The 26,023-nt window shown below is 39.5% G+C and overlaps 3 protein-coding genes across 3 annotated transcripts; 1 reads left to right on the forward strand and 2 right to left on the reverse strand.

Annotated features, from left to right (window-relative positions):
* Positions 1–9,987: 9,987 nt before the first annotated feature.
* On the reverse strand, positions 9,988–10,896 carry LOC108985665. The gene has a single exon (XM_018958043.2). The coding sequence runs from the start codon at positions 10,894–10,896 to the stop codon at positions 9,988–9,990; it is 909 nt and encodes a 302-aa protein (XP_018813588.2).
* Positions 10,897–14,072: 3,176 nt separating this feature from the next.
* Positions 14,073–18,144, reverse strand: LOC118344802. Its single transcript, XM_035686201.1, has 3 exons — positions 17,968–18,144; positions 14,445–15,428; positions 14,073–14,363 (listed from the first exon to the last, which is right to left on the reverse strand). The coding sequence occupies exons 1-3, from the start codon at positions 18,142–18,144 to the stop codon at positions 14,073–14,075; spliced, it is 1,452 nt and encodes a 483-aa protein (XP_035542094.1).
* Positions 18,145–25,413: 7,269 nt separating this feature from the next.
* LOC118344882 (probable metal-nicotianamine transporter YSL7) lies at positions 25,414–26,016 on the forward strand (the record flags this gene model as incomplete). The annotated part of the gene is made up of 1 exon (XM_035686744.1): positions 25,414–26,016. A coding segment is annotated over one exon (603 nt), but the record flags the coding sequence as incomplete, so codon positions are not given.
* Positions 26,017–26,023: the final 7 nt, after the last annotated feature.

Raw genomic sequence — 26,023 nt, forward strand, 5'->3', positions numbered from 1 at the left:
CCCTGATAAGATGTCCGGTCATACCGCATCGAAAACATGCCCCCATTTCCCTTCTGCACTCTCCAGTATGTGCATGATTACAAAACTTATAGAGGCTGTTTGATTGATTTACTTGCATTTGCTTTTGCCCCGAGCTGTTCCCATCATTTCTCTTTTTCCACGGCCCTTGATCCATTGTAGATTGAGACCCCTGTGGTGCAGTCATCTTCCTCTGTTCCAGTAGTGTTGCGCTTCTTTGAAGGCTCCGCTCAAATACTGTGGCCTTATCCACCAACTCTGAAAAGTTTCGAATTTGAAAGTCCACAATTCGTTCATAAATCTTTTCATTCAGCCCATGCTCAAACTTACGAGCCTTCTTCTCCTCATCAGGGATCAAATATGCAGCAAAACGTGATAACTCAATGAGTCTAGCTTCGTACTGGTGTACTGTCATAGCTCCCTGTACCAATTTAGCAAACTCCATAGCCTTGTCGTCTTGGACAGAGGTTGGGAAAAAGCATTCCAGAAAGATCTGCTTGAAGTCTAGCCAACGGACTATTTCCGTCCCTTCAGCTTCTCTGATGGTTCTTTCAGAAATCCACCATCTTTTTGCTTCTCCGGTTAGTTTGAAAGCAGAGTATAGAACCTACTGTACGTCTGTGCAGTTTATAACGTGGAGTATCTCCTCAATATCTTGGATCCAGTCTTCTGCTAAGGTTGTGTCGCCCCGACCATCGAAGGTGGGAGGATGCATTTGATTAAACTGCTCTATGGTACATCCACATTCCTCAGTTGTCGCATTCATACCCGATACACTTCTTTCTCGACGACGAGGTGGCATCCTGACAACTTGGATTATTAAAAAAATATATACAAGAATAAAGGGGTTTGTGCAAAATAAGCAAATGGTGATAATGGTAAAACAAACGTAAATATATATAAAAATTGTACAAGCAACAATAGTAACTCTATATAACTCCAGACTCTAAACCTTCCATCATGTGAAAAGCCTTATGTGCGGTCTACAAAACCAAACCGAACCTCAAACCACATGAACATCTTAGAATATCTATAAAAATTCCTACCCTTCAAATTCCATAAATATCTTGTCTAACACCTGAGACTTCTAATACCCTAAATACCCAATAAAAATCACATCCTATAGCCCACAAATGTCTACACCATAACTCTGAAAAAATTATGTCATGACCCAGCGCCTACAAGAATTCTAAAACCTTAACTCTCATTAATCATCTTCTATTCTTTAAAAAAATTCTAAACCTCAAATCTGAAATTTCTTCCTAATCCCACAGATATCTAAACCTCCAAGGTTTATAGTATGCAGAATTCAAACCTGTAACACCCCGTATTTTTAGTGTATTTTTTTTTTAACTGAAAGATTATTAGTTATTAATTTAAAATTTATTCTCTTATTTTAAAATTGTTAGATTTTTAGTTGTGTTATTTTTATGATTTTATTTTTCTGAAAATTATTTTTGAAGTGCTTTCTCTAAATTAATTATTTTTATGCGTTTAAATTTCTTCTCAAATTAAATTAACTTGTTGTTGGGTTTAATTAATTATTTTCATGTTAATCACTGTGTTTGAAATATTTTATTTCACTAGCTGTTTTAAAATCGTTTCAGTTGGAACATTTTCGTGACCCAAGTTATGAGGATTGGACCTCATTTCTTTTTTCTCTATTTTTTTTCTTTTTCTTTTCTTTTTCTTTTCTTCTTTCTTTCTTCTCCCTCCCGCGCCTCTCTCTCTTTCTCTCTCTCCCGTGCGTCCGCCGTTTGCCCTCGACCCGCCGCCGTGCGCCGGCGGTGGTCGACACCGCCCGGCTTCCCAGCACCCCCACCCACCGGCGACCTCCCCCTCCGATTTCCAGCCCCAGCCGCGCCGCCGTTAGCCTCCACGCACCACACGAAGCCGCGGTATTCCTTGCGCCGCCGCGCCGGCATCGCGCCACCTCCGGCCACCATCTTCTCACCACATCATCCTCGACCTTCTAGCAACCCAATGGACCCAACCCCACCTCCGATCTGTCACCGGTGAAGCCCCACCATCAACATTTCCGTTTTGGGTGTTTTTGCACTTCAACCGCCTATTGCGCCGCCACCCACGGCCAACCACCACCACCATTAGCTTCACCGACATCCCTAAGCCCTACCCTATCAATCTCGGGTCTTCGTTTGCACCCGTTCAAAAGTGGGTTTTTGAGACCCACGGCCACAGTGCATTTGGCACTGTTTTGTTGCTGCGTTGCCGCTTCTAGCACCTCCGTGATCTTTCAAAAATTATATTATAGCATTGTAAGTATTTTTTCCAAAGTACTTTTGAGATTTAAATGTATTTCTGCTCTAATTCTTATTTACTGTGTTTTTGTTGGTTGTGCCGGACCGAGTCCGAGGGGTAAGAGGGGGTCGTTTGGATTGGTGGTTGAGAAATTATTTTAGAAGGGAATTTAATTTTCTTTGTCTAGTACAGTTTAATTTTTGGAGGTATTAGTTTATATTTTCTGTTATGGAGTTGTGAATGGGAAGAAGTGTGCTTTGTGTAGTATTGTTGGTTAAATTGTTAGTAATTGTTTGGGACTGCGAACTGTTGGAATAAGTGTGAGTTATTGGAATTTGAATTGGCATTGGTCTTGATGCTTGTATTGGACAATACTGAGATTGGTATAGAATATTTTGGGTCGAAGTGTGGGCTGTCCAGATTGTTATTTGGTTGTTTGAGTTGGATTAAACTTGTTGAATTATGGTCTAGAAATTGGGTCTTAAGTTGTCTAAGACCAATTTTGTGTTGTTGGACTTTAATATTTAGTTTATATTATTTTTATGAATAGGTGACGAGACGGATAGAGACCGTATTCAAGTCATAGTTAATGCGCTGCAGGAGTCAGGTAAGCGGGGTTCCTATGCTGGGTTTTATACAAGCTAATAAGACTGAGGTTGATTTTATGAAAATTTGCATAATTTGTGTTGTGTTGGGAACTTATGAAAACAAAGATCAATCTCGGTCACTTATCTGCATTATTCATGAAATCTGTGTGAAAAAGGAAAAATATATTCTGACATGCATTGTGTAGACATGAGCTAAATTCTGTCATGTGGTTTCTGAAATTTGAAAAAGAGCGATATTGAGAATATGAAAAGTTGTGCATTTATTTGTTCTGGCTTTTGTGTTCAGCGTGTATAAACTGTTCTGATTCTGTTTTGGTACTCTGTAATTTTTTGATATAATATCTGAAAAACCTTTGGCATGGTGTACTGGTTTTCGTATCTGATTCTGTCTCTGCTTTGCTCTGCTCTGCTCTGTTATGCTCTGCTCTGTTTGGGTTGGTACCAACTTCTCTGTCTCTGAGTGCACCCACTTTGGAAACATAGTGGTTTTATTGTGGTCTTTCCTGTGTGCACACTCGGGGCTCCGAGAAGAATAAAGGAAAGATTTCACCTCTGTCTCTGCCTGGTTTGGCCACCGGGGTTAGCACAACCCTACCACGGGGGTAAAACATGGTCTCTGCTCTGTTTGATGCTTTGTTTTGATCTGATGATGATACTCAGTTTATGCTATGCCAAAGCACTAAGGGTTTTAGTTGTCTTAAAACCATCGCTCTGTTACTTTTGAAAATATGTTTTGTTCTGCATGTTAACTCTGGAAAATATTTTGTTCTGCATGTTCTACTTTGTAAATGCTCATGTTTGCACGCTAGCATATGATTTCTGCTTACTGAGTTGTTGATAACTCACCCCCTATCATTATAATATTTTTCAGATGATGAGGAGAGTCCAAGTGAGGATCTGGATTAGATTGCTGAATGTGTTTAAGCTGAGGAGATGTTGTTAGAAGAAGGACTTCTGATATTCTTAGTTTTAATGTCTTTGAGTTTTATTTATATCTTGGGTTTCAGTGAGATTTATGAATTATTGGTTGGGTTGTTATGACTACCGGGAGATTTCGGACTTCTTAATTTATTTTAGCTACAATAATGACTTTGTGGAGTTTTAAATGTGGTTGTTTAGCACTCTTGATATTGAGATTTGCTATTAAAGTTTTGGGTTTTCTTTTTAGTTGTGTTGGAAAATAAGTTCTTAAGAGACAGGTAGTAATTCTTCACGCCAACCGGGTTTGGGGCGTTACAAAACCTGTCTCTGATACCAACTATAACGCCCCGTTCCCGAAGGTCCGGAGAGTTAACTCTTAATACTTCAAATCAACTTAAATAGTACAACTATAAAATCTGAAAAATCCAATAAAATATTAATCAATTTAATCAATCCAAATATCTAAGTACCTCCATGGGGACAATAAAGAAAATCTCAATAATATAAATTAAAAACTCTCTAAAACTCGAAATTATCCTTAACTCATCAAATCAAAATATCCGAAACATAAATTCGGTTTACTAACTACGACTCTCAAATAAGCACTTGTACCCTCGGCACTTATTCCACTCTGATCATCACACCTGCTAAAACTTTCTACTCTTGTTCTCAAGCTGAACCATAAAAAATATCCGAAAAATATATGGAGATAAGGGGTGAGTTATCAACAACTCAATAAGCAGAGGACATATACTAGTGTGTAAATATGAGCATTTACAGAGATCAGAATGCAGAACAAAAACATTTTCTTTTAGAATGCAGAATCAGAATAATGTTTTCAAAATGCAGCGTCAGAACATATTATCAAAAATATCAGAGCAAAAGTTCGAAAATATTCATAGTCAAAATCCCTTTGGCATAGCATAAACTGAAACATCACATCTTATCTTATCATATCAGAACAAATACCATGTTTAACCCCTATGGTAGGGTTGTGCAAACCTCGGTAGCTAACCGAGCAGAAACAGAATATGAATCTTCCCCTTATTCATTCTCGGAGCCCCGAGTGTGCACATAGAAAAGATCACGCAGAAAACCACTTTGTTTCCAAAGTGGGTGCACCAAAAACAGAAAAGTTGGCACCAACCCAAACAGAAGCCACAGTTTTACACCCGTGGTGAGGTCAGAATGGAACAAAAATAGAAATAGAATGTTATGCCAGAGGTTTTCAGAAATCACATCAGATCATATCAGAGTACATAAAATCTTCATAACAGAATAAAATCATAACACAACATAATTTATGCACCAAATTTCATATTCGCTCTATTTTTCAAAGTTTAGAAATAGAATGTAAAAAATAAGCTCATGTCTACACCAGTCATGACAGAAAATAATTTCTTCTTAAACAGAATCTCATGAGTAATGCAGAACAAATAGCTGAGGCAGTTAAAACTTCTTTTCAACATCAAATATGTATATTTTTCAAAAATAACCTCAGCTCATTTTATTTTAATGCAAAGTCTAGCATAGGAACTCCGCTTACCTGAACTTCTTAGCTTTTTCAAAATTCCTCAAAAACGTCGGACAATAATTAATCTTCACCTATAACACAATCACGAAATTTTCATAAATTTTCAATTAATCACATATTTCGATATTTAATCCTAAGTTTATAAAATAACCTATTTAATTCCTCTAAACCTAAAATTACCAATCATCACGTTCTAAAATCGTCAATGCTAATTTAATACTATGACTAAAACATTTAAAAGTCAGACCCATTTATTAATGAAAACAACTTATGAAGTTTAATACTAAGTAATATAATTATCCCAAAATATTTTAAAATAAACCATAACTATTATTAAATAGACTAAAATATATCTAAAATGTAGAAATAACATTACACCAATTTGTTTACTCTTTAAATAAACCTTTACTTAATAACATGATAAAATACTTAAGCGATTTAAGGTAAGTACAAGTAAAAATTTCGTTAAATAATAATAAACAAATAGCGTTAATTGTAATTTAAATGTTTAAAAGAAAAATACACAATTACTAAAATAATTTGCTACCAAACGTACAATTGAAAATCCTATTAATTTCTGTAAAATTTTCTTATACCACCCGTATAAACCACGAAAAAAAATAGACTTAATATAACCAAAAATATCAACTTGAACACATTCAATAATATGGGTAAAGCTGTAATTCCTTATTCAAATACTATGCAAAAATATAAATTACGTAGGCTGGAAATGCATTCATGCAGCCTCGGTGCAAATATCCATGAGAGCAGGGGCGCGAGGTACTCACCGCGAAGGGAGGAGCTGCACGCGATGCGGCGAAGAAGGTCATGGTGGTGAGGCACTGAGAGAGAGAGAGAGAGATGAGCGAGAGACCTCACGCAAAAGGAGAAAGGGATGGAGATATAGCTCGGCGTGAAAGAGGATGAAAACTCACCGTGGGGCAGCGAGGCTTGCGACGGTCTGGGGGCTGGGCGTCGACCTGGCAGTGTCCAAAGGTGGAGGCTTGTCCTCCGGCGTCTTTTGATGGCAGTGGGGTCAAAGTTGAGGGGGCTGACAATGTGGCTCACGGTGGGATGCTTCCCCTGTTTCGATGTGTAAAAACAGAGTCATTCACGTCCCAAAGCATATCAGCGGCTTGGTGTGGAGGTGCAGGGCAGAGCAGTGGCAAACATGGTGGTTTCCATTGTGCGGGATGTGATTTGAGTGTTTCAGGCTGGGCTCGGTAGTGGCAGTGGCTGGGATGCTGCGCGGTTGTCTTCGCATTGCACTACGGTGCAGTGGTGATCTGTGCAGCGGTTCAGGTGCTGCACTGTGGCGCCCCCGACCCCCATGTAAGGAAAACACGGGAATCGAAACGCCGGGATGATGACAACACGGTCACACATCCCAACGAAAGTGCCAAGTGTGTGTACATGCAACGGTGTACAACAACAACGCAGCGGATTAGTCAACTAAGTACCAGAATTTAAATACAAGTAAACATCAGTAAAGTTTTAAAAGCAGTTATACAGTCATCCAAAATAAAGTTAACACATGTCCCAAAAATACAAAGGGTAAAATTCAATAACAATAAACAGTGATCCCAGATCACTCCTCGGGCGGAGCCATCTCCTCAGGCTCACCCTCCTCCTCCACATCTGCATCAAAATCTGCGTTACCACAGAATGGTACCGCAGGTAAGTATAACCCAAAAATATACTCAGGAATATAAAATGCATTAATACCACCAACATGCATGCATATGAAGAAATATGCATTTTCCTCAAAATATCATTTTTCCCGAAAATGATTAATTTATCAACACACGCCAAAATCCCATTTGGCCCAAAATAATCCGTAAAACATTTTCCCAGAAAATGATTTACACAAAATCCAACTCACACTATTTTCCCAGAAAATAGTCCATTTAATCCGTCAATACCCTATGCACCATGGCCTCCCCTAGGGACCATCCGCATGTCCTGGCTTCGTAGCGATGCCCAGTTCCGCGCCCAGCGCGTACATGGCCGAGCACCCACTACGCAACGAGCGATGCCCAGTTCCGCGCCCAGCGCGTACATGGCCAGACATCCTCTAGTCCCCGCCAGCAGAAGGACCACGGAGTCGGCACGAATCTCTCGTCCGATCCCATTGTCGCCCAGCGACAATCCAGGGGACGTTACTCAGTTTATTCCGCTCCCGAGTAACCAGAGGAGCTCCACCGAGATAATGCCCCATCTCGGCTTGGGGTCGTGATACGCACGCACCCAAATTCCATTTTCACATGAAAACCCAGTTTTCATAAACACATGAACATGAATGCAATACACGAAAACCCAGTTTTCCTTTACAAACATGATCATGCATGAAATAATGATATGCACATGTACCAACACAAATCCACATTCCTCAATAACCAATAACCAATCCAATCCAATCCAATCAAACCAACAACTCCAATCACAAATCCATCCGACCCCCGTACTCCTCGGACTCAGTCCGGCATGCCAAAAAAATACAGTGAAATGCGTTAGTGCAAAAATACATAAAATTCATGAGAATACTTTGGAGAAATACTTACAGCGCTATATGATAATTTCCGGAGGATCACGAAGCTGAAAAAGGCGACGTCTGAGCAACACCACAGTGTAAAATACACTGTGGCCGTGGGTCACAAATACCCACTTTTCAACGGAGACAAACGAAGACCCCAAAATGATAGGGTAGGGCCTAGAGAGGTCGGTGAAGCCAATGGTGGTGGTGGTTTGCCGTGGATGACGGCGCAAATGGTGGTTTAAGGCCAAAAATGCCGAAATCGGAGATGGACTTGGTTGTGCTTCACCGGTGATGGATCGGAGCCGGGGTTGGGTCCATTGGGTTGCCAAGAGGTCGGGGATGAAGTGGTAGGAAGATGGTGGCCAATGGTGGCGCGACGGCGGCGCGCGAAGGAAATGAAGCCACGGCAGGGTGTTGCGCGTGGAGGCTAATGGCGGCGAGATAGGGGCTGAGATTCACGGGGAAGGGTCGCCGGCCGATGGGGAGGGGAACGGAAGGGGCGGTGTTGGTCACGGGAGGCGCACGGCGGCGCTGGGTGGAAGAGAAAGAAACGGACGGAAGAGAGAGGGAGGGGGTTGGGCTTCGCGCGCGGGAAAGGAAATACTGGGAGAAGAAAAAGAAAAGAAAGAAAAGAAAAGGAGGAAAAGAAAAATAGGGGAAAAGAAATGAGATCCAATCCTCATAACTTGGGTCACGAAAATGATCCAACGGAAACGATTTTAAAACCACAAATTAAATAAAATAATTTAAACGTAATGGTAAAGTCAAATTGAAATAATTAAATCTCACAGTAATTAATTTAAATATTAAAAGCAATTTAAATGCACAACATTAAATAAATATTAAGAAAGCACATAAAAATAATTTTCACCAAATTAACAAATTAAAAATCCTAAAAATAACCCAATTAAAATCCAGTAATTTTAAAACAAAAGAATAATTTTTGGAATAACATAAAAATAATCATTCAATAAAAATACACTAAAATACGGGGTGTTACATGCACAGCTGCGCTATGGGGAAGGGCTCACGGTGAAGGAGGCTGAGGCGTGAAAAAAAAGAAGCGGCACTCTAGGTTTTTATTGAGGATGAAGAAGGGGCAAAAATATTGATGAAAGGATGACCAAAATAAAAAAATAAAACCCTAGAGAGCCGAGAGAGAGACGTGCGTGTGGATGTGTTGTGTGTGTGCATGGAGTGGACGAGAGGACAACCTACGGGAGTTAAGAAATAAAAACCGAAAGAGAAGAAAACAAAATGAAACGTGTGGGAAAAAAATGCAGAAAAATAAAATAAAATAGAATAAATTAAAACAAAATAAATAAAATTGAGCTTGATTGGGTCCGAGTGTTACAAAATGAGATCAAAAGCTTAGAAAATATACCTCATTGAAAACTATTCTTAAATCTCTAGTTTTTTTGGATTAAAGTGAAACCGCCATATATATATATATATATATTCATTAATTCAATTGATAAATTCTCGATCGTACTATGTACTTGTTTTTGAAACACGAAATTCAAACATCATTTGACCTTCATGAGACTTGAAAGAACGTTTATTCTGAAATTGGTGATGGAATTAATAATTGAAGGGCTACAATTAATTAAGAACATATCATTTCATAAATATAAATTCACAAACTGACGTGACTTCATGTGATATGTTAGATTTACTTTCCAATTAGACGTACCACAACAATTGACGTCAATTTATGGGTAGAGCATTTGTCTATTCTGAGGATCAATATATAAGAATTTATCAGAGAGGCACTACTGAAACATTATTGAGTCCTATACTCTTTGGATGTTCTACAACTTGATATATAGTAAGTTATTTGAGCGATTGTTGCCTTTGGGGATAATATTTATTACGATTTTAAATTAATTAAGTTATTGGCAAACTTTGTATGTTGGAGATTAACATTGTTTTTTCATATCATGCGGCTAGTTTTATGCAACTAGAAAAAATGAAAATCGAAGATCCACAACATTTGAATAAGAGAAACAAATACGTAAATTTAATATGTCAATGATTTCAAAGCTTTCAAAGTTCCAAACTTTATGATTAATTATTCTTTTTTTTTTTTTTCAATATTCAAGCTTGCATCATTAATTTAGCATGTGTTGGATACAAAGAGGGATTCCCTCCATAGTTATGCTCTCCTGAGAGAGTTTTAGTGCATCCTTAGCTAAACAATGAGCAATACAGTTTGAGTTTCTAGATATAAACTGAATCGATCCATACTCCAAGTTCTGAAGTTCAGCCTTGATGTCTTGTATAATTAGTCCTACTGAGCTCCAGTCCTTTGCCTCTGAGTTGATGTCGTTGACCACATTGAGAGCATCCCCTTCTAACAATACTCTTGAGATGCCTAACTGTTTACATAAGAGGACTGCTCTTAGTGCAGCCATTGCTTCTGCAAGTTTGGCATCAAGAAATATGCACCTTGATGATCTCAGAGTTGCTGTTACACTTCCTTCCCAGTTTCTGATCACCACTCCCACCCCCATTCTGCTCTGTACTTGGTCAACTGAGGCATCCCAATTTGCTTTATATACGTTGAGTGGTGGAGGACTCCAGGTAGTTAAGCCAATAGGCCTTCCAGGAATCAAGTCCACTTTCTCCCTGTCATTGGCTTCTTTAAAGTCTTTGGTCAATTGAAGAGCTACTTGGGCTATCCGAGATGGATTCTCAAACTTTCTTTCAAACAAAAAGGCATTTCTTCTCCTCCACACATGATAAGCTGTACAGGCAAACAGCTCAACTTCCTCCTCACTGAGAATTGCTATTACATGTTCCACTACCTCTTTGAATGATTTGAATCCAACCTTCATTTTCTGAAGTCCTCTAGAGCTGAAAAACCATACATCCATTACTGCAGAACATGACCATAATGCATGCATAACAGACTCTGTCTCCTGTCTACAGATGGGGCATGAAGGGTCTTCCTTAATTTTCCTCCTCTTGAGATTGAGGTTAGTAGGTAAAGACTCGTGAGTAGCTCTCCATAGAAACATCCTAATAGCACTTGAGGTCTTTAACTTCCATATTTTAGGCCACGCTTCCTTCTACTTGGGTTGTGCAGAGCTTTGCCCCTTTGGATACTGCTCCATTGTGCCCAACAAATGGTATGCACTCTTGACAATGAACTTGCCATCTTTGGAGCACCTCCAAATAAGTTTATCTGGGTTGCCACACCAACTAATAGGTATCTTGCAGATATTACTGATGTCTTCTTCTGTGAAAATTCTCCTCAAAATCGACATGTTCCAAGTTTTAGAATGCTCATCAATCAAATTACTGACTTTCCAGCATGCATGCCTCTGATCTAAAGGGGTCTGCACTTTGAATGTGGTTGGTTGAGGGATCCATTTGTCTCTCCATATGCTAACTCCTTCCCCATTTCCAATTCTCCATATCAATCCTTCCTCTAACACTTTCCTAGCTTCCAAAAAGCTCCTCCAGAGAAATGAAGCATTGCTGCCCAGTTTTGCATGGAGGAAGTCTGACCTGAAAAAGTATTTAGCTTTCATCACCTTAGCTGCTAGAGATTGTGACTGTTGTATTAGTCTCCACCCCTGCTTGGCCAGTAGAGCCAGGTTGAAATGTTCAAAGTCTCTGTATCCTAGCCCACCTTCAGCTTTATTCTTTCCAAGTAATTTCCATGGCAACCACTGAGTCTTGGTTTTATTATCTCGATTGCCCCACCAAAACTTTTGCATAAGTTTGTTCATAGCATTGAGAATAGTTTTTGGCATCTTGAAAATGCTCATGCAGTATGTAGGTATTGCTTGGACTATTGATTTTAATAACACTTCTTTTTGAGCATTTGAAATGAATCTAACTTTCCAGTTTTGCATACGATTCCTTATAGAGTCCAAAACTGGTCTAAACGATGCTAGCTTGTTCCTTCCAACACATGAGGGTAAGCCAAGATACTTCTCAAACACTTTAGCTTCCACCATCTTAGAAACTGAGATAATAGCCTATTTTGTCTCAAGTGCTGTATTTTTACTGAAGAACATTACTGATTTCTTAAGATTGAGTCTTTGTCCAGAGGCTTCCTCATAAGTTTTGAGAATTTTAGCCATTCTACTCCACTCAAGTGCATTTGTTTTGCAGAAAAGTAAGCTGTCATCTGCAAAGAACAGATGATTAACCTTCAACGATCCTCTTGCAAATGGAAAACCAGTAATGTGTCCCTTTCTCTCAGCTTCATCCAACATTATCCCAAGAACTTCAGTACATAGAATGAAAAGGTAAGGGGATAGAGGGTCCCCTTGCCTTAATCCTCTAAAAGGTAGAAAGTGCTGTTGGGGGGCTCCATTAACAAGCAAAGAATATTTTACTGAAGAGACACATTGCATAACTAAATTTGTCCACCTCTTATCAAAACCCATATTTGACAACACTGCCTCCAAGAAAGACCACTCTAATCTGTCGTAAGCTTTGCTCATGTCAAGTTTCATAGCCATGTATCCCTCCTTCTTATGCTTCATCCTATGTTTCATTGAGTGCATTGTTTCATATGCTACAATGATGTTGTCTTAGATCAACCTCCGAGGAACAAATGCACTTTGTGATGGAGATATCAACTTGGAAAGAAAAGGCTTAATTCTATTGGCTAGTACTTTGTAGAACACTTTGTAAATCACATTGCATAAACTTATTGGTCTATATTTAGTCACCAATGTGGGCCTTCTCTTTTTTGGGATCAGCACTATAAATGTGGGCCCTCTTGGATTTAAAGATCTCTTTGACAACCTCGACCACTCCCTCACCAACTGCTTCCCAGTGGTCTTGGTAGAATCCAGCAGAGAACCCATCAGGTCCTGGAGAGCTCATTGGATTCATTTCGAATAAAGCACCTTTTACTTCTTCATATGAACATGCCTTTGTTAACTGGAGGTTCATCTCGGATGTCACTACTGAGTCCATATCAGCCAAGGCCTCCATGATGCCATTTGGGTTAGAGGACTCAAACAGCTTTTGATAATACCTTTAAAATATGTCCTTGACTTCTGACTTGTTGCTCACCTGCTCCCCTCTTTCATTTGCAATCTGGTGAATACTGTTATTCTTCTTTCTTTGAGATGCACACTTATGAAAGTAGCTTGTATTTTTGTCTCCCTCCTTGAGCCATAATTGTTTTGCCCTCTGCCTCCACTTGATTTCCTCTTCAGCTAGTAGTTGATTAACTTCCCTTTGATAGCCCTTGATGGTGTCATTAAAATCTCCTTGGTTTATTCTCTGCAACTCTTGAATCATCTCACTCCTTTGTCTAATTAGTTGTCTCTGCTTGCCATTCATGTCTTTTGACCATGTTCTCAATAACTGTTTGCATCTGTCCAGACCTGCTTGGAAGTTCCTCATTGATTGAGCCCCTCTGCATGATACCCTCCATGAGCTTTTTATTAGATCTTTGCATTCCTGTTTAGTTGACCAGTAAGCTTCATACCTAAATAATCTTGTCCTTCTATTAACTCCAGCTTCCTCATTATCAAAGGATATCAACAAAGGAGAGTGGTCGGAATTGAGGGTAGGTAACACTAAAACCTCACTATTGGTAAATTATAATGGCCATTCCCCGTTTCCTATAGCTCTATCCAGTCTTTCTTTGGTAAATGCTTCCCCCTCCCTATTGTTACTCCAAGTGTACTTAGATCCTATGTATCCAAGATCACTCAATTCACATTCATCAAGAGCTGCTCTGAAACACTCCATTTGAGAAAAGATCTAGTGGCTTCCCCATACTTCTCATCATTGCTCAAGATCTCATTGAAGTCTCCCATACATAACCAAGCCATTGGAGGCTCGGGTTTAAGCATTGTAAGGAGGCTCCAACTTGCTTTCCTTTTGTCTGTGGCAGGGTTACCATAGAACCCAGAGAGTCTCCAGGGTTGCCCACTACTCTTAGGTAAGATTGTCAAAGAGATATGACTATTAGAATAAGAAAGTAGTTGAGCATTTACCTCAGTTTTCCAAAACATTGCAAGTCCTCCACTTTCGCCCATGTTGTCAAGCACAAAACTTTGCTCCATTCCCAACTTGTTCCTCACCTTCTCCATTTTACATCTGTTTCCTTTTGTTTCTGATAAAAATATAACAGATGGGGTTCTTTCCTTCACCAAAAGGTGAAGTTCATTAACTGTCCGAGGGTTCCCAAGCCCTTGGCAGTTCTAGCTTAGCAGTTTCATGGGGATTGGCAGTTCTGCATAGCAGCCATTGCCTTAAGCACACACTCTTCTTCTTCCTCAACATGAGTCTGTTTACTTCTTTTGCCAACCAGCCTTCCATTGTCTATTTGACCCTTTCTTTTCCTTGCTTTACTAGGCTTATCCAACTCCATGTCACACGTATTATGCTGTAATTCATTGCTGACTAGTCTAGCACGTGCTTTCCTCTTCCACTTGCCTGTTTTAGCTTTGTCCCTTTGAGAAATTACATTGGTGACCTGAGCAGGAGGATCACCCTCTTCAGGTAACTGTACATGGACCACCTTTGGCTTCTCAATTGTCTATATCTTAGAACTAGGTCTCTGGTCCCCTATCTCTATCTCGGTTACTTCCTTTCCCAATGTAGCTTCTACTAATACACTTATTCCTCTCTCTTCGCAGGATATGTCAGCTTTACTCTGAGAGCCATACCTACCACCCTGGTTTCCCGCCTCTTGTACCTCCTCAGTTCCCGCCATTACACTCTCCTCTCTTCCCTCTGGTGCATCTTTTTCCTGTTGTACCTCTCCATCTCCCTTTCTCTGGTCATGACCCGATATCCTGCCCTGACCTGTTTCCCTTCTGGATTGAGAACCCTCAGCAAAAGATGATTTTGGACTGGTTCTTAGCCATGCACCATACTGTTGGTTGAAGCCTTCCAAGCTGGCTTTTCCTCTATCAAGTTTGTCACACATTCCAGTGACATGCTTGATCTTCCCACAATGATAACAAAAGTTTGGTAACCTTTCGTACTTGAAAGGGATCCAGTACTTTGCGTTCCCGAGAGTTAAAAATCTCCCTCTCGCCAAAGGTTTTGTAAGGTCTATCATTACCCTTAACCTTAGGAAACTACCCCAGCATACCCCACTATCATCCGTGTCCACCATGAGTACCTCCCCCATTGACTTGCCCAGGTTAAATCCAGTGTTAGCATTCATCCCAGCAAAAGGAGGGTCATGACATTGCACCCAAAAAGGTTCATGCTGGAATTGCATTTCCTTCCAAGACTCGTGGCCTTCACAATCCTGCAGACAAATTAGATTTTTGTCAAACGACCAAGGTCTTCCCTGCATGATTCTCTTCTTATCAGCTTTCTCCTTCAACTCCACTAGGAACTTATTCCTCCCTACTTCTTTGAAAACAGCCTTCCCTTCTATTTGCCACACTCGTGCCATAGTGTTTCTAAGAGCACCTTTGTTTGCTTCCTTATCTGTTACCGCCATCATCAAGAAACAGTGTTTACTCTTTGCCTCTGAAATAATCACCTCTTCACTACTAACCACCACCTCCTGTTGTTCTTCTTCAGTCAGCTTTAGACCCTCACATAACCTTTCCTATCCTACACAGACAAGTCTAGGAGGACCAGTCTCTAGGTTTACAAAGAAACTTAGAGAGAAAACCTTACACTCAGAGAGAGAAGGACACAAAAATTAGCAGTATGATTAATTATTCTTTTGAAGGGGTTTTTTTGTTTTTTTGTTTTGCCATTGTACATAAAATTGAGTAGAGTTGGACCCGGAGGAAATAATTAACTATGGTAATGGGCTTGAAATATGTGCCCTAATTCACTCGATCCCAAAGGAACCCAATTATAAAAAGGTTTCCATTTATTGAAGTGTACTAAAACTCATCTAAGACCTGGTTTGCTTTCAAGATTAAAATCTAAAATTTTAAAAATTTTGAAAACCTTTCATCTCATCATTACAACTTTCTCAAATTCTCATACAAAATAAAACAAATAATTCAACTTTTTCAAATTCCAGAACAAAAATAATATTAAAAAATATATTCTAACAATATTTTATTCAACTTTTTAACTTTATTCTCAATTCATCTCATCTTTAAAAACAAACGATGTAACACCCCAAACCCGGTTAGCCTGGAGAATTATTACCTGTCACTTAAGAACATGTTTCTCAACGCAACTAAAATAAAACTCCAAAACTTTATTAGCAAAACTCAATCTCAAGTACTCTAAATAACCACATTGAAACTCTACAAAGTCATTACTGCAGCAAAATAAACTAAGGAGTCCAAAATCTCCCGGTAGTCATAACAAGCCAAACTAATAACTTCAAAAGTCTTACTAAACCCAAGCCCAAGATAAAATTAAATCTAAAAGACATTAAAACGAAAGGACATCAGAATTCCTTCTTCTAACATCCTCTCCCAGCTTAATCATGCTCACCAATCTAATCCAGGTCCTCAGTTGGACTCTCCACATCATCTGAAAAATATTATGAAGATAGGGGGTGAGTTATCAACAACTCAGTAAGCAGAGGACATATGCTAGCGTGCAAACATGAGCATTTACAAAGTATAGCATGCAGAACAAAATATTTTCTAGAGTTATCATGCAGAACAAAACATATTTTCAAAAGTAACAGAGCGATGGTTTTAAAACAGTAAATACCCATAGTACTTTGGCATAACATAAACTGAGTATCATCATCTGATCAAAACAGAGCATCAAACAGAGCAGAGACCATGTTTCACCCCCGTGGTAGGGTTGTGCTAACCTCGGTGGCCAAACCAAGCAGAGACAGAGGTGAAATCTTTCCATTATTCTTCTCGGAGCCCCGAGTGTGCACACAGGAAAGACCACAATAAAACCACTTTGTTTCCAAAGTGGGTGCACTCAGAGACAGAGAAGTTGGTACCAACCCAAACAGAGTAGAGCATAATAGAGCAGAGCAGAGCAAAGCATAGACAGAGTCAGATACGAAAACCAGTACACCATGCCAAAGGTTTTCAGATGTTATATCAAAATAATACAGAGTACCAAAACAAAATCAGACAGTTCACACACACTGAACACAAAAGCCAAAACATCTTTCTAAATAAATGCACAACTTTTCATATTCCCAATATCGCTCATTTTTCAGATTTCAGAAACCACATGATAGAATTTTAGCTCATGTCTACACAATGCATGTCAGAACATATTTTTCCTTTTACACACAGATTTCATAAATAATGCAAATAAGCGACTGAGGTTGATCTTTGTTTTCACAAGTTCCCATCACATTACAAAATATGCAAGTTTTCATAAAATCAACCTCAGTCTTATTAACTTGTATAAAACCTAGCATAGGAACCCCGCTTACCTGGACAACTTAGCTTTTCAGAATTTTCCTCAAAAATGTCGAGTCGAATATAAATCGTCACCTATAAAAATAATCACATAATTTCCATAAGTTTTCAATCAATCACGGATTTCGATATTTAAGTCTAAACTTCTAAAATAACCTATTTTAATATCTCAAAACTTACAACCCTCATAATCCCAAAATATTTCATCACTTCCTAAAAATCACCAATATTCATCATGACCAACATCAAACTCAAAACACCAATATTTAAACCCGAAATAGCCAACAAATTTCTTAGCATAAACCAATCTCACACAAACTGTAACACCCGGACCCAACCTTGGTATAGTTGGACTTTAGATTTTTACTTATTTATTTATTTATTTATTTATAACTTGATTGTTTATTTAAGTTCTTAATTTACGATTTTGAGTACCGATTTTGTTTTCTTTTAATTTGGAGTTCTTGGCCGTTTTATTTTTATTTTTCCCGCAGGTTTCATTTTTTTTAATTCTTTCTCTTTCCGTCTATTTTAATTTTTCGCACGGCTTATTTTTTTTGTCGCACAGCATGCATACACGCACGTTTTCGTTCACGGCATGCTTGCACACACACGTCCCTCATGCACGTCCCGCGTCCGTTTGGTTTTCATCTAGGGTTTTCTTTTCATGTTCAATCGCCTACTTATATTCATACGATGAAGGCTCGCGCCGCTGCCTTCCCACGCGGAACCATAGCCCAGTTTTTCCTCCTCAGCCTCCATCCCCTCGGTTCCTCGCACCCCGAGTCGTGCAGCACCCCATAACTTATCCGCGTACCGCGACGCCGCCCCAGCATCACCGCAGCCTATCCTCACCCTTTCGGAGAGCACCACGCCAGTTAACAGAAAAGCCTCTGCCTTCAGCCTACCGTGCACCGAGTTGCATACCCGGGAAACCACCGCAGCCGCCGGGTCCATACGTCCTTAAGCCGCCGTAAACCTACACGAAACCACCGTGCCCACTGCCCAATCACGCGAAGCTGTCGCCTAGCATTCCCGTAGCCTCTTCAGCAAGCATCGGACTGCTCTGTTTTGTTATCCAAAAACAGAGCATTTCCAGCCACCTTGAGCCGCTGAAAGCATCCTCCACCGAAAGCCCCTCCGCGCTGTGCCCACACAGAAACTGCTGAGGAGGACGTCTCATCACCCCTGTCCGCCGCACGCAGCCTCTGTTTCCCCGGTAAGCTCACGCCATTTCTTGTTGGTGTCTCCATTTTCTCGGTCTCTCCCTCTTTCTCTCACCGTCTCTCTCTCGGTTTCAGCTCTCTCTCTCTCTTCTAGTGCACCGCCGCAGTACCCACCACCACTAGCGCACCTGCCCAGCTCCGTCGCAGCTCCACTTCTCTCGGTAGGTCCTCCGTTACTCTTCAACCGCGCAGCATGGTCACGTTGCTTGTGTTGTGTTGTTCCGTAGACTTTCCGTAGGTTAGGAAATATTTTGTCTGATAATTACTTTTTTACCCTTTGTGGGATGTATAGGATATTGTACCGAGTTTATATAGTATTTTTTTTTTTTAAATTATACTATGTGCAACGATTATTTTATTGAAAGTGTATTTTGAACATTTTATTTATGATTAAAGTAAATCACTTAAGTATTTTTTTTATGTTATTAAGTAAAGGTTTATTTTAAGAGTAAACAATATTGGTGTTTTTAGATAATGGTGGTATTATAAGAAATTTTTAGAATTCTAGGTTTTGAGGATTTAAATAGGTTCTTAGGTTCAAATACGAAATATGTGATTGATTGAGAATTTACGGGAATTACTTGATTATTTTATATGTGACGATTAATTATTGTCCGACGTTTTGAGGAATTTCGAAAAAGCTAAGAAGTTCAGGTAAGCGGGGTTCCTATGCAAGACTTTGCATTAAAATAAAATTAACTGAGGTCCTTTTTGAAAAATGTGCATGTTTTGGTTATGAAAAGAAATCTGGAAACAACCTCAGATAATTGTTCTGCATTACTCATGAGATTCTGTTTAAGAAGAAAGTATTTTCTGTCATGACTGGTGTAGACATGAGCTTAATTTTTGACATTTTATTTCTGAACTTTGAAAATGAGAGCGAATATGAAATTTGTGCATTAATTATGTTGTGATATGATTTTGTTCTGTTCCGAAGATTTTTGTTCAGTACTCTGTTTGGATAAGACGTGATTTCTGAAAACCTTTGGCATGACTCTCTGATTCTGAATTTGATTCTGTTTCCGTTCTGTTCAGTTACGGCCCAGCCACGGGTAATAATAGTGGATACGGCCCAACCACGGGTAATAATAGTGGATACGGCCCAACCACGGGTTATAATAGTGGATACGGCCCAACCACGGGTAATAATAGTGGATACGGCCCTGCCACGGGTTATAGTAGTGGTCTCTGTTTTGAGTGCACACCTTGGTGACAGAGTGTTTTATGTTCTGCTTGGCTATCCGCAGATGCACAACCCTACCACGGGGATTATACATGGCCTCTGTTCTGATATGATGTTCTGATGATGATGATGATCTTTTATGTTATGCCAAAGAATATTTTGAATGAAATTATTTCTAAATCTTCACTCTGATATTTTAATAACATGTTCTGCTTCCGCACTCTGAAAATGAAAATGTTTTGTTCTGCATTCTGATTTCTGTAAATGCTCATGTTTATACACTGGTATATGTTCTCTGCTTACTGAGTTGTTGATAACTCACCCCCCTTATCTCCATAATATTTCAGATGACATTGATGGTTCAGCTGAGGATCAATATTAGAGTTTATGGAGAAGATTAACAGTGAATGGTTGTTGGGTATTTCGTGGTATTAATGTTAATGTTGGAAGTTATTTATGTTTCTTAAGTTGCTTCAGTGGATTTAGACGGTTTATGGAGACTTACGTTAATGTTTCATTATTTCTAGTTTGTTATTTGAGACATGAAGAAGAGTTTATTTTATTTGAGTTGCTGGATTGGAAATTTGATAGATGAGTCTATATGGTTTATTTAATTGAAGTATTTACGTTTGATTTGAGGTTTGAGAAAAATATATATATCCTTGAATTTGGAAGTACTCTAGTCTTGTTAGAGTTAATCATCAGGTTATATGAGTTAACTCTCCGGACCCTCGGGGACGGGGCGTTACAGTTGGTATCAGAGCCAGGTTTGAATTCTGCATACTGTAGACCTTGGAGGTTTAGATATCTGTGGGTTCATAAGATGTGGAAATTTCAATATAGGAATTGGAGGATTTTAAGGATAGCCATGTAGATATTTAAGTTTGAGTTCCAAGAACCTTATGATTGATTTTTGATGGGATTTGAGGTTTTAGATTTTGCTGATATTAGGAATTGAATTTGGAACTTTGAGGTTATAGATTCTAGTGATATACGTGTATTAAGTGATGTCAGATTTGCATAGTTATCTATGTATATATATATATGTATATGTATTTATATGCATATTTTATTTATCCTCTTATTTTATTCTAATTACCTGGTATTTTCGTTTTCTTTCATTTTAGAGTGTTTCACCGAGTTTAGACTTTCAGGATGGCTGCTCGTCGTAGAGTTCGAACTCTTGAAGATTTGAACGAAGATGACAATGGTGGGGGTTGCACGTTCGAACAATTTAATCGAACGCATCCTCCCATATTTGATGGAAGAGGCGATGCGAACGCTGCGGAAGATTGGATACAAGACATTGAAGAAATATTTGGTGTTTTGGAGTGCACCTATCAGCAAAAAGTCAAGTTCGCAGCTTTCAAACTATCTGGAGAAGCAAAGAGATGGTGGAATTCTGAGAAAGTTATCAGGGAAACTGAGGGGACTGGGTTAATTGTTTGGGCTCAATTCAAGCAGAATTTCTTTGATCGATTTTTCCCTAAGGCTGATAGGGAAGCAAGAGCTCGCGAGTTCACTAACTTGGTGCAAGGGACCATGACTGTGCGCCAGTATGCTGCAAGGTTTGCGGAATTATCACGTTTCGCCGCATACTTGATTCCCGATGAGGAGAAGAAGACTAGGAAGTTTGAGGAAGGTTTGAACTACAGGATTTATGAACGTGTGATGATATTTCAGATTCAGAATTTTTCAGAATTAGTACACAAGGCGATGCTACTTGAGCAAAATCTCAAGAGGGGTGCTGAATTGCAAGAACAGAGAAAGAGAGCTACTCCACATGGATCCTCTAGTATGGATCAAGGGCCATGGAAGAAGAGAAATGATGGAAGCAGTACGAGACAAAAGCAAATGCAAGGTTATCAATCAAATAACCCCTGCAAGTTTTGTAACCACGTACACACTGGGGAGTGTAGAAGGGAAAATGGGTCATGTTTCCGATGTGGAAAGAATGGCCATTTCATCAGAGAATGCCCATTACTGTCAGACGACAAGAATAAGACCAACACACCTCCAGGTCCCCGTCAGACGACTCAGGGAAACAATCAGCGTAGAATGGGACCAGCCCGAGTGTTTGCATTGACAGCTGAAGATGTTGAGGACGATAACAATGCGATCACAGGTACCCCACTATTTCTTCTCCTTGAAAGCTTTTGTTTTAGTTGAGTTGGGATTAATCTTATGATTGCATGAAACTTTCTAGTTGTATAGATTAGAATATTGTGGTTTGGTGGAAAGGTTTTCAAAGGGATTAGACCCAATATTTTTTTTTATCTACGAGTCTCTAGCTTTTGGTGTTTGATGAGTTAATATGTGTTTTGGAAGTGAGGAGTTTAGGAAAATTTATGGTTGGAAGTAGATCTTCTAAGGATTCGGGAATTCGGGACTTGAGTTACCTAGGACTTAATTTTTGGAGCATTTGATTGTACTATTACTTAGAGATTTAAATATTATTTTGGGAGTTCTCTTTTAGTTATTTGTGAGGCTTAGCTGATAAAGACTGATTAAATGTGGAGGTTAGTTTTTTTCAGACGTATGTGTTTGAGGTTCAATGTTTTAGGACTATAAGTTGTTAGAGTGAACAACGGAAGCGTGGTTGTAATGATATAATAGTTTGAGAGTGTATTTCGTTTTTTATTGAGGTTTTATATTAGGTGGAGATTTTTGGAATTTATTGGTTGGTCTTTAATTGCATTATGGAGGTTTATATTCTAAATTTGATAAAGCAGTATGTGCGAACGTGTATGGCTAAGGGTATTATAGGAGAATACAATCGATAATGTTGGAGAGTTAGTATTTGAAATATTAGGTTCGACAATTTTTAGATTATTTATTTAGTGCAGCAATATAATCGATGTTTGGGGTAGGCATGAGATGTTTGTAGTGGATAAATATTTAGGTTTGTGGTTCTAGCAAATTTCGAGGACGAAATTTTTTTTTAGGAGGGGAGAATGTAACACCCGGACCCAACCTTGGTATAGTTGGACTTTAGATTTTTACTTATTTATTTATTTATTTTTTTATAACTTGATTGTTTATTTAAGTTCTTAATTTACGATTTTGAGTAGCGATTTTGTTTTCTTTTAATTTGGAGTTCTTGGCCGTTTTATTTTTATTTTTCCCGCAGGTTTCATTTTTTTTAATTCTTTCTCTTTCCGACTATTTTAATTTTTCGCACGGCTTATTTTTTTTGTCGCACAGCATGCATACACGCACGTTTTCGTTCACGGCATGCTTGCACACACACATCCCTCATGCACGTCCCGCGTCCGTTTGGTTTTCATCTAGGGTTTTCTTTTCATGTTCAATCGTCTATTTTTATTCATACGAAGAAGGCTCGCGCCGCTGCTTTCCCACGCGGAACCATAGCCCAGTTTTTCCTCCTCAGCCTCCATCCCCTCGGTTCCTCGCACCCCGAGTCGTGCAGCACCCCAAAGCTTATCCGCGTACCGCGACGCCGCCCCAGCATCACCGCAGCCTGTCCTCACCCTTTCGGAAAGCACCACGCCAGTTAACAGAAAAGCCTCTGCCTTCAGCCTACCGTGCACCGAGTTGCATACCGCGGGAAGCCACCGCAGCCGCCTTCCCGACGAACCTAGTCCATACCTCCTTAAGCCGCCGTGAACCCACACGAAACCACCGTGCCCACTGCCCAATCACGCGAAGCTGTCGCCTAGCGTTCCCGTAGCCTCTTTAGCAAGCATCGGACTGCTCTGTTTTGTTATCCAAAAACAGAGCATTTCCAGCCACCTTGAGCCGCTGAAAGCATCCTCCATCGAAAGCCCCTCCGCGCTGTGCCCTCACAGAAACTGCCGAGGAGGACGTCTCATCACCCCTGTCCGCCGCACGCAGCCTCTGTTTCCCCGGTAAGCTCACGCCATTTCTTGTTGATGTCTCCATTCTCTCGGTCTCTCCCTCTTTCTCTCACCGTCTCTCTCTCGGTTTCAGCTCTCTCTCTCTCTCTCTTCCAGTGCACCGCCGCAGTACCCACCACCACTAGCGCACCCGCCCAGCTCCGTCGCAGCTCCACTTCCCTCGGTAGGTCTTCCGTTACCCTTCAACCGCGCGGCGTTGTCATGTTGCTTGTGTGTTGTGTTGTTGTTCCGTAGACTTTCCGTAGTTTAGGAAATATTTTGTCTTATAATTACATTTTTACCCTCTGTGGGATGTATTAGATATTGTACTGAGTTTATATAGTATTTTTTAAAATTTTACTATGTGCAACGATTATTTTATTGAAAGTGTATTTTGAACATTTTATTTATGATTAAAGTAAATCACTTAAGTTTTTTTTTTTTTTATATTATTAAGTAAATGTTTATTTTAAGAGTAAACAATATTGGTGTTTTTAGATAATGGTGGTATTATAGGAAATTTTTAGAATTCTAGGTTTTGAGGATTTAAATAGGTTCTTAGGTTAAAATACGAAATACGTGATTGATTGAGAATTTACGGGAATTACTTGATTATTTTATAGGTGACGATTAATTATTGTCCGACGTTTTGAGGAATTTCGAAAAAGCTAAGAAGTTCAGGTAAGCGGGGTTCCTATGCTAGAATTTGCATTAAATAAAATGAACTGAGGTCCGTTTTGAAAATTATGCATGTTTTGTTATGAAAAGAAATTTGAACTACCTCAGTTATTTGTTCTGCATTACTCATGAGATTCTGTTTAAGAATAACGTATTTTCTGTCATGACTGGTGTAGACATGAGCTTATTTTTGACATTTTGTTTCTGAACTTTGAAAATGAGAGCGAATATGAAATTTGTGCATTAATTATGTTGTGATATGATTTTGTTCTGTTCCGAAGATTTTTGTTCAGTACTCTGTTTGGATAAGACGTGATTTCTGAAAACCTTTGGCATGACTCTCTGATTCTAAATTTGATTCTGTTTCCATTCTGTTCAGTTACGGCCCAACCACGGGTAATAATAGTGGATACGGCCCAACCATGGGTAATAATAGTGGATACGGCCCAACCACGGGTTATAATAGTGGATACGGCCCAACCACAGGTAATAATAGTGGATACGGCCCTGCCATGGGTTAGAGTAGTGGTCTCTGTTTTGAGTGCACACATTGGTGACAGAGTGTCTTATGTTCTGCTTGGCTATCCGCAGATGCACAACCCTACCACGGGGATTATACATGGCCTTTGTTCTGATATGATGTTTTGATGATGACGATGATCATTTATGCTATGCCAAAGAATATTTTGAATGAAATTACTTCTAAATCTTCGCTCTGATATTTTAATAACATGTTCTGCTTCCGCACTCTGAAAATGAAAATGTTTTGTTTTGCATTCTGATTTCTGTAAATGCTCATGTTTATACACTGGTATATGTTCTCTGCTTACTGAGTTGTTGATAACTCACCCCCCTTATCTCCATAATATTTTAGATGACATTGATGGTTCAGCTGAGGATCAGTATTAAAGTCTATGGAGAAGATTAGCATTGATTTGTTGTTGGGTATCTCATGATATTAGTGTTGGTGTTAGAGGTTATTTATCTTTCTTAAGTTTGCTTCAATGGATTTAGACGGTTTATGGAGACTATGTTAATGTTTTATTATTTCTAGTTGTTATTTGAGATATGAAGAAGAGTTGATTTTATTTGGGTTGTTGGATTGAATATTGGATAAATGAGTTTATTTGATTTATTTAATTGAAGTATTTACGTTCGATTTGAGGTTTGGTAAAATGGATATATTCTTGAATTTGGAAGTACTCTAGCCTTGTTAGAGTTGTTTATCAGGTGTTATGAGTTAACTCTCCGGACCCTCGGGGTCGGGGCGTTACAACTATTGTCCGTTGAGAAAGTATTCTCGAGCAAGGAGGTGCCTCCATGGCAAAAGCAGCTGACGTTGAGGGCCTTTGTGGTGAGCTTCGTGTTAGGGGTTCTCTTCACCTTCATCGTGATGAAGCTCAACCTGACCACTGGGATTATACCATCCCTCAACGTGTCTGCGGGGCTGCTGGGCTTCTTCTTCGTCAAGACTTGGACCAAGTTGCTAGAGAAGTCCGGGATGCTGAGGCAGCCTTTCACCAGGCAAGAGAACACCGTTATACAGACCTGCGTTGTTGCCTCCTCCGGCATTGCTTTCAGCGGTGGCTTTGGCAATTACCTCTTTGGAATGAGTGAAGTTGTTGCCAAACAATCTACAGAGGCTAACAATGCACAAAATATTAAGAATCCAACTTTGGGATGGATGATTGGGTTTCTTTTTGTTGTTAGCTTTCTCGGTCTGTTTTCCGTGGTGCCTCTTCGAAAGATTATGATTATAGACTTCAAGTTGATATATCCAAGTGGTACCGCAACTGCCCACCTTATCAACAGCTTCCATACTCCACAGGGTGCCAAGCTAGCAAAGAAACAAGTGAGAGCATTGGGGAAGTTCTTCTCCTTTAGCTTTCTTT

Source organism: Juglans regia, chromosome 16, assembly GCF_001411555.2.
Source record: "Juglans regia cultivar Chandler chromosome 16, Walnut 2.0, whole genome shotgun sequence".
NCBI classification, from domain to species: domain Eukaryota; kingdom Viridiplantae; phylum Streptophyta; class Magnoliopsida; order Fagales; family Juglandaceae; genus Juglans; species Juglans regia.

Coding starts and splice junctions, on each gene's coding strand:
- LOC108985665 (XM_018958043.2), bottom strand. CDS start 10,896: ATGTTTCTATGGAGAGCTACTCACGAGTCTTTACCTACTAACCTCAAT.
- LOC118344802 (XM_035686201.1), bottom strand. CDS start 18,144: ATGGACCCGGCGGCTGCGGTGGTTTCCCGGGTATGCAACTCGGTGCAC. Junction 15,429..17,967: donor GGGGTGCTGCACGACTCGGG/GTGCGAGGAACC, acceptor TGTGTAGGATAG/GAAAGGTTATGTGAGGGTCT. Junction 14,364..14,444: donor AAGCTACATTGGGAAAGGAA/GTAACCGAGATA, acceptor GTCCATGTACAG/TTACCTGAAGAGGGTGATCC.